Source organism: Dendrobates tinctorius, unplaced genomic scaffold (assembly GCF_039654945.1).
Source record: "Dendrobates tinctorius isolate UK_male_01 unplaced genomic scaffold, ASM3965494v1 ptg000070l, whole genome shotgun sequence".
Classification (NCBI taxonomy): Eukaryota; Metazoa; Chordata; class Amphibia; order Anura; family Dendrobatidae; genus Dendrobates; species Dendrobates tinctorius.
In genome coordinates, this window is record NW_027361738.1 from 55,691,310 (window position 1) to 55,705,558 (window position 14,249).

Sequence of the window (14,249 nt, forward strand, 5' to 3'; positions counted from 1 at the left end):
TAGAAAGCTGCCGGGGGGGGGGGGGGGGGGGATGTGGTTGGACCAGGAGGCACGAGACACCTAGTCCTGTAGTAATAAACTTCTCCTGATAAATACTGATTTTATTGAAACTGCCTAGTAAATGACACATCTCTGGAATCAGGGTCTCTGCCCCTACATTGTGCTGCTTTCGAATTACATAGACAAATCTGCTCACAGATTCCCTTTAACTTATACGAACTCAAGATGAAGTTTGTCTTTATGTGTACCATGCCTGGTGGCAAAAAGGAAGAATTTTAGAAAGCCCATTAGCGTTGAACAAGGCAGCTTGTAATCTTTACATAAACTTTCACGACAAAGGGGATAAGAGGTCTCCAGACCTAGACATGTACGTGCTCAGCACCGCTCCCAGCCATACAGCAAAATAGCACTTAACCATTAGCCCTTTGTACAAGTTGTCTCATTGCAGTCGCGCAGTGACAGTCTATTGTTATTGCCACTGAGGAATAATGTGAGACGTAGTTATTAAAGGGGTGTGTTACGCATTGCTGTGAAATGTCTTCCTGGCCTCCGGCACTGGGAGAGAAGAGGCCAATTCCTAATCACAGTGTGGTGTAATGAATCCATTTGTACGATGCAGTAATTAAAATGATCTAGCACCGAACATTCCCAGGGGCTTCAATTGTACAACACCCCTGGGGAAAGTCTGCTTTCCCCATATGTCAGCTGGCAGTGCGCATTTCCTCGCACCGTCCTGCTCCATGGGTGCTAGGAGCTGAAAAAAATGAGCTGTGCTGTTCCTTGATCACGGAGCTTCATCCATTTTAATTAGAAGAAAGGCTAGTGAGCACTGTGACAAGTGTCTAGAATTAAAATCATTAATTTGTGTCAAGCTGAAAAGAGACTGCTAATGTGGATTTAGTGACAGCAGGGAAGGAATTAACCTTATTATTGTATCTGCACCATATTTATGGCTTTTAGATTTTACTGTTTTTACACCTTTTTTGACGTTACCGGATCTTTTTTTACTGCGAGAAATGAGGAGGTTTCCCTATAACAAGCTATTTTTTTTTATTGGCCGCAACAAACGTGCTGCCTGCCAAAACCTGGTGTGTGGGTAATGCCTATAAGAAGATTTAGTCTTAGCAGAGGGTTGACTAAATGTTTTTTTTTTTTTCTTAATCCTTGAATTTTGGCAATATTTTCCTTATGCTTTGTCTTTTGTTTACATTTTAATCTTTGCTAGTCCCTTTTTTTTTTCCTAAATATGTCTTTAGTTTTACACATGCTTACAGTCATATGTTAAAGTTTGGGCACCCCTATTAATGTTAACCTTTTTTCTTTATAACAATTTTGGTTTTTGCAACAGCTATTTCAGTTTCATATATCTAATAACTGATGGACTCAGTTATATTTCTGGATTCAAATGAGGTTTATTGTACTAACAGAAAATGTGCAATCTGCATTTAAACAAAATTTGACCGGTGCAAAAGTATGGGCACCTCAACATAAAAGTGACATTAATATTTCGTAGATCCTCCTTTTGCAAAAATAACAGCCTCTAGTCGCTTCCTGTACTATTAACGAGTTCCTGGATCCTGGATGAAGGTATTTGTGACCATTCCTGTTTACAAAACAATTCCAGTTCAGTTAGGTTTGATGGTCGCCGAGCATGGACAGCCCGTTTCAAATCATCCCACAGATGTTCAATGATATTCAGGTCTGGGGACTGGGATGGCCATTCCAGAACATTTTAATTGTTCCTCTGCATGAATGCCTGAGTAGATTTGGAGCAGTGTTTTGGATCATTGTCTTGCAGAAATATCCATCCCCTGCGTAACTTCAACTTCGTCACTGATTCTTGCACATTATTGTCAAGAATCTACTGAGTTGAATCCATGCGACCCTCAACTTTAACAAGATTCCCGGTGCCGGCATTGGCCACACAGCCCCAAAGCATGATGGAACCTCCACCAAATTTTACTGTGGGTAGCAAGTGTTTTTCTTGGAATGCTGTGTTTTTTAGCCTCCATGCATAATGCCTTTTTGTGTGACCAAACAACTCAATCTTTGTTTCATCAGTCCACAGGACCTTCTTCCAAAATGTAACTGGCTTGTCCAAATGTGCTTTTGTATACCTCAGGCGACTCTGTTTGTGGCGTGCTTGCAGAAATGGCTTCTTTCGCATCACTCTCCCATACAGCTTCTCCTTGTGCAAAGTGCGCTGTATTGTTGACCGATGCACAGTGACACCATCTGCAGCAAGATGATGCTGCAGGTCTTTGGAGGTGGTCTGTGGATTGTCCTTGACTGTTCTCACCATTCTTCTTCTCTGCCTTTCTGATATTTTTCTTGGCCTGCCACTTCTGGGCTTAACAAGAACTGTACCTGTGTTCTTCCATTTCCTTACTATGTTCCTCACAGTGGAAACTGACAGGTTAAATCTCTGAGACAACTTTTTGAATCCTTCCCCTGAAAAGCTATGTTGAATAATCTTTGTTATCAGATCATTTGAGAGTTGTTTTGAGGAGCCCATGATGCCACTCTTCATAGGAGAATCAAATAGGAGACCTACTTGCAAGTGGCCACCTTAAATAGCTTTTCACATGATTTGATACACCTGGCTATGAAGTTCAAAGCTCAGTGAATTTAGTTAGGAGTGTTCAAATCAAGAAAATATATATATATATGTATATTGTATATATACACAAACATAATATATCCATATCTAGCTATATAAAATATATGTGCATATGTGTTTGTATATGCATATATATAATATGTTCGCACAGGTATATACTGTCTATAACATTCTCAAAGTAAAAAAAGCTAAAGATGAAACGAGGATGGCTTCTACAATTAGATCATGAGCCTAAAAACCCATCAAAAGCCACACTAGACTTCCTCAAAAGGCGCAAGCTGAAGGTTTTACAATGGCCCTCACAGTCCCCTGATCTGAACATGATTGAAAATCTGTGGCTAGTCCTCAAAATAGCAGAGGATTCAAGACGACCCAGGAATCTCACAGAACGGGAAGAATTTTCCAAGTAAGAATGGATGAAAATCCCTCAAACAAGAATTGAAAGACTCTTGTCTGGCTACAGAAAGCGTTTACAAGCTGTGGTACTTTCTAAAGTGGTTGCTACTAGGTACTAACCATGCAGGGTGCCCAAAACTTTTTTTTTTTGTGTGTGTATTCTTAATATTAAGGCACCAAAAGAAGTCAGATTTGCTCATATAATGGTTTGACTGGCATCTGCCTCTATTCTCCACATTAATTGTTTAAGTCCGTCCAAAGCCACCTAAACAACTATAATCCAGCTACACAAATGCATCACCACCAAAGGGAAAACTAAACATTAAATGATACCCATTGACAACTATGGACTATCCATGTAGTGATACGGGGCGGAGACCATCTTTATAGCTTTTAGCCACTCTGGTTTATAAATGAAGGACCTGAACTTGGACTCCCATCTGTAAATCAGAGAGCGCCTGTAAAAATAGGATTAAAACTATAAATGACAGTTAAAAAAAGTTTTCAAAGATTAATAGTGATCTTGTAAAATTACTATATTTAGGATCTATATATAACAATAATATATGTGAAATGCTCTTTGTAAACTATGAAATGTCTATCATAGTACAGACATTTCGGCAGTATCTACGTTTTTGATTGCAGTGTCTGTTCTAATGTACTTTATGCAGGTAGAGAGACGACTTGTGAAAAAATCCACAGGGCTGAAACATTTCACAAACTTCCTATTTTTTTTATTCTACACTAGAATTACAATTAAATTTAAGTTCTCAGCATTTTAGCCTCTTCTTTCCGTCAGGTCCTGAAAAAAAAAAAGCGAGACACTTGACGACCAAGCGGGTCACCACCAGAGAGTACAGCGGTGTCCTCTTTCTGCGGCAGCCATCTGGAGCGCTTACCATCAACTACAAGAGAGTTGAACAGCAGGATGCTTTTTTTGGTGTATTTATAAAGTTCCCCATAAGACCATAATATTTTATACCAGAAAGCAAATGTTTCTTTTTTTTTTTTTTTTTTCCCCACCTAAATATTTTCTTTCTCAAGCGCCCAATACCGGAGGTAATGAAACCGTTTTTACAGACCCTACAGACGGTCAGCACCTTTTTTTTTTTTTTTTTTTTTTTAGCTATTATCCAAACCAATACTATATTAAAAGATGCTACGAAATGTAGAATCTAAACTGGAACTTTTTTTTGTTTTTAGGTGTAAATAATTTAAATTTGCACTTGTTTAATTCTACTTTCTGCAGGTGGGGTTTATTTTTGGGGTTAATTGAAATGATGGATGTAAGTACAGGATGATTTTGATGTGAAGTTTGTGAACCTGTTGTACTATTAACCCCTCTACTTGCCTTACTATGACTTTAGTTAGGCACATACCTGGGAAGATGTGGCACCAACAAACCACTTTGCCAAGCCCAGTAATTTTTTTTTTCCATGTGAAAAGCGACAAAGTAGCGCCATACATATTTTTCTTGCCAAGTAAAAGAGAGGCTGAGCCAAGCCACAATTTGGCTCAATAGCTTCCTTATGTAGAGTTGGCCGTAGGTATGTGACACGTGTAGGTCAAAGAATCTTTTATCCACTTTTCCTTCACTTTCACCACATATTTCACTTTCACCACATACTTCACTTTCACCACATACTTCACTTTCACCACATACTTCACTTTCACCACATACTTCACTTTCACCACATACTTCACTTTCACCACATACTTCACTTTCACCACATACTTCACTTTCACCATATGTCTTCACTTTTACCGCATGTCTTCGCTTTCATGTCTTCACTTTCACCGCATGTCTTTGCTTTCACCGCATGTCTTCGCTTTCACCGCATGTCTTCACTTTCACCGCATGCCTTCGCTTTCACCGCATGCCTCACTTTCCCCACGTGCCTCACTTTCCCCACGTGCCTCACTTTCCCCAGATAAAGCCATTGGGTAGAGAAGACAGTTAAACACCTGACTGGAGATAATCCACCAGTCCATTTGTTATTAGAAAATGCTGAATATTGGGTCCATCAACAAGACATGGATCACCATTAACAATATTGTAGGGGCTAAAACCTGAATTTGAGGAAAGGACCCAAAGATTTTGCTTTGTCATCCAACATTTGCTTTATGTAGGAGCAGCTTTAGTGCAATTTGACCTAGAAGTGAAATTTCTGGTTTTATCAATAAATCCCTGTACCATTTTATACAAGTTTTATTACAGGGAACAAAGACTCCTGTTCTGGGAAGATGCACACAAAAACTACTTTAATGGCTGCAATTTTCCGGAAAATGGTACTTTAAGGACAACTCAACTTTTGAACAACAATTTCCAACATTTCTAAATGTCAAGTGAATATTTAGCATTTTATTATTTTTCCTCCTTGCTCTGGTTTTTAAGGACACGTTTTCTTCTTCCTTACTCCAGAAAGAAAAACGGAGGTTCTAAATACTTTTTTTTTAAACATGGATTTAAGTGACTAACTTTATAAATGTCTGGTTAGGCAGGGAATTTATTAATACGTATGCGAATGCTGCTGGGTTGGAGGGCATGGGGCCCTGACAGGTTCCCTTTAATACGTACAGCAATTATTGATTAAAAATAAATTGGGGAAAAAAATCTAATTGGATGTTAGATATTTGGAGATTGTGTGAAAGAGTGAAACAAGGACTCTCATGTTCCTTTTATTTTACAATCTTGTGAAATCTTACCAAGCCTGCAACCTTTTATATATGGAAATTGGGATCTTCGTAAGTATATAACCAGCTATTATTATGATTTATCTACTAAGTGCTGACACATTGCACAACTCTATTTATTCAATCAGATTCTTTCCATCTTCCGGGGATTGTGCAAACTGATTTATGTCCCTTAAATGTGTAAACTATGACCAGTTTTCAATAAAACCAGGTAACTTGCCAGCAGGGTTTTCGATTTATAATAGAAAGCTAGATGTGCTGGAAATGTCAGGAGAATGTATAAAAAAAATCATTCAAAATAAAATGGTTGGGACCTTGCCAAAGTGACAGTGAGAAAGTTTTCTGCTCTAATGACTGTTAAGGTCCATACACACAGGTGCATGACGTGACCATGTTGGATCTGTACATTGTCCAATTTGTAATGTTGGAACACACGAGGTGGTAGAATCTATGAATTCAGCATGGTCATTAGGATGTATCCTAACCAAGGATTCCAACGGGCTGCTGTTGTCTTTTTTTTTATTGTATAGAAGATTACACTTAAAAGTGTCTTTAGTCTTTATTTGTTTTTTGTTTTTTTTTGTCTTTAGAAGGTTGTTTTTTATGAAACGTACCAGATCTTATATTGGTGCAAGATGATAGTGGACTCCTCTATATTGGTTAGCCGAGTACTTGACCACGATTTATCTATTTATTCTCCATAGAATTAAATTGTTTGTCTGGTTTAGAAAATCCAATTTTGTAAGCCTTGATGTGGAATTCTGAGTTAATAATGGGAGGTCTTCTGTTCCTGGTCTTCATCTCTTGGAGAGAGTGGATACAAAGTGCTTCTCTCATTTTGGAGGACTTGTCCTGTCCTCCGTTGCACAGACATATCATTGATTTTAAATTGGTATGGTGTAATGTCTTAATTTCTCCTGTGGTGGTGCTGTGGGGGAATAGAAGACTCAGGGCCCGAATCGTCAAGACTGGTGTTTTGTGCTCCAGTCTTCACAAAGTTCACGCCGGAGAAGGATGCACCAAATTTATTAAGAGCCGGTGAGCCTTTTAAATGAATTTGGTGCAACCTCTAGCTGCCATGTACTCCAGTTGGGCACTAGAATAAATTGCTTTTTCATTTTACGCCACTTTTGTGGAGGAAATTGTTGGATTTGTCTATTGTGGTCAGCTATTTCCACTGACAGCTAAGAGCTACGCACTTATTAAAAAGTTACTGGAGCTGGCCAAAATGGAGGGTAAAAACGTCAAAAGTTGTAATAACATTTGTCTGAAACTATAAATTGTGCTTAAATGTTGCGACATTTCATGCAGTTTTATGCCAGAAAACTGGTGTAAACTCCTTGCTGAATCAGGGCCTTACTGTGTTTAGCTGATCACTCTAGGGTTCCCGTGGGGGGAGAACAATTCATGATCACGTTCTTGTTAAAGGGGTTGTCCACTACCAGGGAACCCTTCCTCAAGTGCTGAAGTGACCAAGATTACAATAAAAACAATGAAACCCTCCTGATCCTTTGCTGTTCCAGCGATGTCAGCGCTGTCGCTTTTGCAGTCATGTGACATTATGTGAACTGGCCACTGCTGCCAGTCCCCTGATCGGCTGCAGCCACCACTATTTTGTTGGAGCGGATGTTGACGTCTATCGAAGGTCACTGGTTTGGTTGGTAAGTATTACTTACTTTTTTTTTTTTTTTTTAAATCTAGGCCACCGTAGGATATTTTTTAAGGGATTCTTCTTAAAAGCAGAAATATGGTATTTCTGCAACCTCTAAATGTTTTTAGCTCTCTGGCTACAAATAAATATATTTAAGATTACTTTTATTTCCATTATTCTTTCATTTGGGTGGCAATCACATGTGTAAATGGCAGCATGGTTGCGTCCTGTCTGAAATCCAGTTTTATATCGGCGCTAATTTTGAAAGCAATATTCGTTTATCACCTCTTCTCTGTTATGTTGACTTTTCATCTTGTAACTTTTTGCACCAGCTTCATCTTGGAGGACCTGAGAGTGCACTTTCGGTCTCTTAGGCTGTGTGCACACGTAGCGATTTTTAAGCGTTTTTGCCGCGATGTTCGGCGCGAAAACGCTTAAAAATCGTGTACAAAACGCCCCCCCCCATGCATTCCTATGGCATTCTGCACATGCTGTGCTAATGCTGCGCTTTTTTCCGCGGCGGAATCGCATCGCGGAAAAAATCGCAGCATGCTCATTCTTTTGTGCGGAATCGCAAAGAATTGCCGCGATTCCGCACCCATAGGAATGCATGAGAATCGCTTACTTCCCGCATGTGGCTATGCCCACCATGCGGGAAGTTAAGCGTCTCATGTGCGGTTGGTACCCACGGTGTGGAGGAGAGGAGACTGTACTCCAGGCCCTGGGTACCATACCCCTGTAAAAAAAAAGAATAAAAAATCGGGGTATATTTACCTTCCGATGTCCTGCTCTGCATTCCCGGCCTAAGCGTTCCCAGTAATGCCTTGCGGCAAGGCCCTGTAATGACGTGGTCTCGCGAGATCGCTATAGCAACGCGAGACTACGTCATCACAGGTCTCGCAAGGCATTATACTGGGAACGCTGAGGCCCGGGAATGCAGCGCGGTACGCCGGAAGGTAAATATACCCCGATTTTTTATTTTAGCATTTTAACATCCTATCTTTTACTATTGAGGCCGCATAGGCGGCCTCAATAGTAAAAACCTGGTCACACTTGTCAAACACTATGTTTGACGAGTGTGACCAACCTGTCAATCACTTTCCAAGCGATGCTTCAAATCGCTTGGAAAGTGCTTGAATAACGCACGCGAAAATCGCGGCAAAATCGCGGTGAAATCGCGCGGGAAAAAAACGTGCGATTTCTGGGAAGGAGTCCGGTTTTTAGTGAGCGTTTTAAAACGCTACGTGTGCACATAGCCTTATTTTAATGCATTAGATCATTCGGTTAAGAGGATTTTTTTTTGAGAATGACTGTAAAATTCTGGTAATAAAAAGTATAGATTGCAGATGTTGCTTGGAGAAGGGTGACACATGGAACAGCTCATTGTATGTATTAACTAGAGCATAGTGATCCGGCCCTTCAGCAAATTGGAGGACACTAAATTTCTTCTATTTTATACCTCTTCTCTCCTGGGCATCTCACGACTTTATATGTCATTGATGGGAAACTGTTCTGTAAAGATGTCTTGTTGTGGTGTGTCCAGAAGATTCACAAATATCTGAGAATTTGCTTCCCACATGACTCCTTTTGTACAGTTTTAAAGACAATTTTTCGAACAGTTAGCCAGATATAATTCTTACCGAACACAGCAATATGATCTCTGTGGGAATAAGAAGCTACATGTACTGTAGTTTTAACATGCAGACAATATATGGTTGGTTTCATTGGCTTTACATTAATGGTAATGATTACCGCACATAGGGCCACCATACTCTAACCCAAACACCTTTCGAGCCTCCGTAAAAGAAAATACTATTTACTATTGTGGCTTTCTTTTAAGTCTTAGTTATTCTCTCTTACTGGAATAGAGCGTACCTTGATGATGTGGAGGTTGCCTGACCACTGGTATCCCCCGCAATGCCAAGAATTGGACACAGAAACCCATGAACCAGGCTCTTCAGGGCCCAGTCTTTGGAACAGAAGTGCTCATGCTCGACCTCAGTTCTAATAGTTTTCTAGGAGACTGCTGGAGAAGGAAGACCGTAGTGTACGGCTTCTTGGTTAACTGGATGCAGGGTCGATTCTAGCCTTTCTGCTACATCTTGAAGCCCACCTTAGAAAGGCCTATATAGACGAAAATTTGTCTTTGACAGAACAAACAGTGACTTTGTCTGCATCTTAACAATCAGTGACCCCAGTCAGCGTAAATGGCCAAACCCGGTTTTCCAGGCCTACGGAGCCACTCGCCATAGGCTAAAATGCTATATGAAACTATCCATATAGGTTCAGACAGTGTCCGTATCAATCTTATATGCATCACTACGTCCTTCACGTTAAGTAGTGACTCTAGCCAACACGTTTCGGGAACAGAACAGCCGTGCTGTACATCGCCATGCTGCTGCCCCTGTGAGATGCTTTAAGCCACCGCCCGAGGCCCTGATCGGATGGGCAATCGGTTCTTTTCTTCACAAAGATTACATGCAACAAAAAGAGAACAAGAGTAGACCTTCCAAACTAATCTAATGTGGAAAAGTCGCTATTGAATTGTATTGATAAGCCCATGATGTGTTTCTGGACATGATAGGTCTGTCACCACAGTTTAGTTTGTCTGATATTGTCTCGGTTTGCAGGTCTTTTCTTTGGCTCCCCTCCTCCCATTAATGTAAATGTTGCCTTATAGGTTTGCGGTGGATTGAAAATGTGCAGTGAAATGTGGAAGTGCGGAGAGAAGGCTGTCAAAATATCGTCTGGTTGGAGTGCTGCGCTGAATGTGTGAGCCTGCTTCCTCAGCAGCTCACCTAATTGTCAGGGTTTTCTAGAGAGGCAGCGGCCCTGCAGCACACCGTAATGGTCCATCAGACTGGCACCTGTGTATATTGTGTAATCACTATCCGTCAGGCTTGACATTTCTCAACTTTCTTTTGAAGGCATATGTGCGCATTTAAAATGCATAGCTTACAGTAAGTAGTGTATCTGGAACAGCGGCTTAGCAGGAGCCGGAAAAAAACCCCTTCTCTCCTGCTCGTTTCTTCAGTCAAAAATATATGATAGGAAAATGTGCCCAAAGCCATCATAGTTCTCCACACAGCCGTCCAGGGAAAGTCTATCATTCCCTGAAAGATTTTCAGACAAGCTGCACAGACAAAAAATGTTTGCTACAATTTTGAATTGTTAATACTTTCTTTACTTTAATTTCCTTTCCATGTAGCACGCGTGGATTCTGGAAATCATTTTTCTTTTTTTGGTGACTTGACAATGCAAACATCAGTGGTAAAGTGCCAGAAAAAAAGCTTGCGTACCTAATTTTGGTGAGCGTTGGCTACCAGGCTCTGGGGATCCATCCAATCCTATTATCGAGTAACGTAAAAGTGAGATATATGATGTATCGCCTCCTATAGCACCTCCTGTAGCACAAAATAATGGGCAAAAACTCAGACTTGTGTAGAAAGTTTTAAAAGAAATTTGCCCAAGGTAGAAACTGGTGATGAGCGAGTGTGCTGAGATAAGGTGTTATCCGAGCATGATCCAGCTGTTGGACTAGTATGGTGCTATAAGGTGTTATCCGAGCATGCTTGGGTGCTAACCGAGTGTCTTTGGTGTGCTCGAATAATATCTTTGAGTCCCCACAGCTGCATGTTGCGACTGTTGAACAGACAGCCACAAGACATGGAACCGATGGGACTCAAACATATTATTCAAGCACGCCAAAGTCACTCGGTTAGCACCCAAGCATGCTCGGATAAGACGTTATTTCAGCATGCTAGTCCAACAACTGGATCAAAAATATACCCTACAATGTTTTTTGGTCTTGATGTGAACTGACTGTTATTAGGCTAAGTCATAAAGAAAAAAAAACACTATCCGGACAAAATTGACATATTGAAATCTAGTCTTACTTTTTATGGCAACTCTTATCTTCTTCTTCTCTTTACTATAACTCATGACACTTCTACCATTTTTGTCATTGTTTCCCTCTTTCCTTCCCTATATTTGCTTCAGAAACATGATTTGAGTCAGCAAATTTCCAACTTTTTTGGTCTATCTCCATAGGATTCAGGCAAAGACACGAGAGCTTCGTGAAAGACAAGCTAGAGAAAAGGACTATGCTGAGATCCAAGAATACTCAAAGAACTACGGAGGGGCAGAAGAACCCACCTATGCCAACACCGGCCATTATGACACAGTTGCAAGCAGTGGTACGCTAAATATGAACAGCAGACCCCAGAGTCCAAGAGATAAGCAGATGGAAGCATTGTATGCTCAAGTAAAGAAGCCGAGGAGCTCAAAGCCTCCACCTGTGGACAGGTAGGCACTAGACAAGAATCAATGCGTCCTTTACCATGAATTCTTAATGTCTTACATTTTTACTGTGAATGGTCCTTTACCAGTGTCTGATTATTTTTTTTGTTTTACAAGTATGTTCCGAGTAGTGCTATCTATCTTATGTAACTAGGAAACTCTTATATATAATTTTAATGGAGCAAAAATAAAGTATTTTTTATATGAAAAGTCTTAATGTCCATTGGTGATATTCTACTTACATGATAGTTTGGTGCATTTACCTTAAAGAGAATGTCTCATCCATTTTTCTTTTCATAAGCGAGATGTAGAGAAGAGAAATCTGTTTTGATCTTTTATAAATTTTTAGCTTTTTATTTTCTTTATAAAAACAAACTAAAAAACAACTTTCTTGATGGCCACCATATTGGCGAAGCGCCCTTCTTGTGTCGTCTTTATAGGCAATACAGGTGGCTATATGTGTGCTTTATTGCAGCAGTACTAAGTGTTAATACTCTTCTGATTTATTCGGTCCTATCTGTGGTTTGACCGATAGTACTCATACCCATGTTATTCTACGGGGCTGTGCACATGTGGAATCTTTTCCCCCACACAAAGTGATCTGAGGAAACAAAAAGTCACATCATGCATGACTTGCCTCTGAGAATCAGATGGCATGCACCCATTTCATGTCTATGGGTCTGTAAAAAAAAAAATAAAAAAAAAAAATTTGGACCTCTCTCGGATGACATCCGAGTGCTGTCCCTTTTTAACAGAGGATAATGGAGGAGGTGGAGAATTTTTTCTCTCTCTCAACACCGCCAAGAAAATCTGTGATCAGAGAGCATAATCAGACCATTTTTTTTAGTTGGAGAGAAACCAGTCTTGTGTCTTTGGCTTTAGCCAGATAAATATGTAACCGTATTAGAGTTTTCAGGAAGAAATGAGATTCAGTATCCTCCCACAGAACAGGGAGTGATGGGGTACTGCATACAGAACTGTATAGACATTGCTACTACAATGCCTGATCTAGACCTCCAGCAATACATGAGTTGGCATCAAATCCTCTGCTCACTCTGACCAAGTCTACACTGCAAAGCTGTCAAATGAACTGCCCAAAAAGTATCAACACATTTGTGTGTTGTCCAGTGAGCAGTAGTATAAAAGGAAATATTAAATAAAAATGTTTTTTTCTCTTTATTTTATAATGCATATTCATATCACCAATTTTTTGTTAAGATAATATTTGTATTGAAATCTTGATTTTTTTATTTTTTTTTGGTGATCGTACATTCTCTTTAATGGCCTTTTCGCAGGTTTGGGCTGTTGATATAAAATTATTTTATCTCTTCTTTTTAGACCAATTCTAAATCAAATTGCAGATGAAAAATATCAAAAATTAAAGCAGCCAGTTTGTGGGTTTAATAAAGGCATTTCATTGTGGTTGTCTTTTTAGGCTGCAAGCTTCTCCATTGATTTCTTGTCTTAGCCCTTTGATATTTAAGTGTGGTTTTTTTTTTTTTTAACTGCAAAGAAATTGCCTGGAAATCTTGATTAGCCCTAAATTAGTTTGTGCTGTAAAAAAGGGGGGTCTTGCTGGTAGCCTTTTTTTCTTATTAGAAGATCCATTCTGCAGAAATTGACTTTACAACAAGCCTTTCTTGTTGACCTAATTAGGAGCATTGTCGAAATTCTGCTTCGTAATCTTAAAGTTTGACTTCAGTTTTACCAATACACGCCAAATTTTATACTTGGCCCTGGCGATCCTTTTTGCTTAACATGGTCTGAAGCAAAATGCAAAAAAAAAAAGCTCTGCAATTTGTTTGCTGTAAGCGATGTTTAATTGGAAAGTTGCGAAATGTTAAATCGCGCCCTTGGGTTAACCTGAAATGCATCTTTTCAAAGCTTTGGCTTCATCCTGAAAGGGTTGATTAGACTGGAGTCTGACGGTTTTCTCCCTCAAATGTGAAATATCATGATACATCTCTGTGTTTCGGGGCTTATACTTTTTTTTTTTTTCTTCTTTTTGATGTGTATAAAAAAAAAAAAAGCAAACTAAAATAACTGAGCTGAAATAATTGGCGTTAACCCTCAGCCCCAGTTATTGAAAGCGATGAGTTGTAAATCATTATCTAAATCTCACCTTTGTATACATAGTGCATCAGTACGGAGACGATTCTCCTTACGTTTGTTACGGTAAATAGAGCAATTTTAAATCTTTGGTTTTTTTTCTTTGACTTTATCGAACACTACAGTGTGTCATCTCTTTTATGTAAACATGTAATCGTATAGAGGAACGTTAGGCGCTGCTCACGAATGGCGGCATGCCTGTTTTCTCACGGACGCAGCATCCTTATCCATTCCAAACACAGACACGAGTCCTGTGAAACCTTTTTCTTTCCGCTCTTCTATCTCTGGGCTTTTTGATTGACATGAAATTGGCACAAAACTACTGCAAATCTAAATAGCCCGCAAATGGTCGGCTAGCCACACGTAGCTTTTTGTGGATGCTTTAATGGACACATAATCACATGTTTTTCTGTATGCCTTTTACCACTGTTGGGAAAATGCCCATTTTAGACAAAAGACCTTTAGTGAACTTGTGTATAT

The 14,249-nt window shown here is 39.7% G+C and overlaps 1 protein-coding gene across 19 annotated transcripts in view; it reads left to right on the forward strand.

The window, feature by feature from the left end:
* The window catches only part of PARD3 (par-3 family cell polarity regulator), a 656,180-nt gene that overhangs the window by 498,891 nt on the left and 143,040 nt on the right, over positions 1–14,249 (forward strand). For 16 of the 19 annotated variants that reach the window (XM_073581663.1, XM_073581668.1, XM_073581665.1 and 13 more), the window contains one exon: positions 11,412–11,666. The exons of 1 other annotated variant lie outside the window; for it this stretch is intronic. In XM_073581663.1, coding sequence (XP_073437764.1) covers positions 11,412–11,666 — 255 coding nt within the window. Of the gene's footprint in view, positions 1–11,411; positions 11,871–14,249 lie in introns of those variants that run through there. 2 more of the 19 variants (XM_073581676.1, XM_073581682.1) reach the window with 1 other exon arrangement.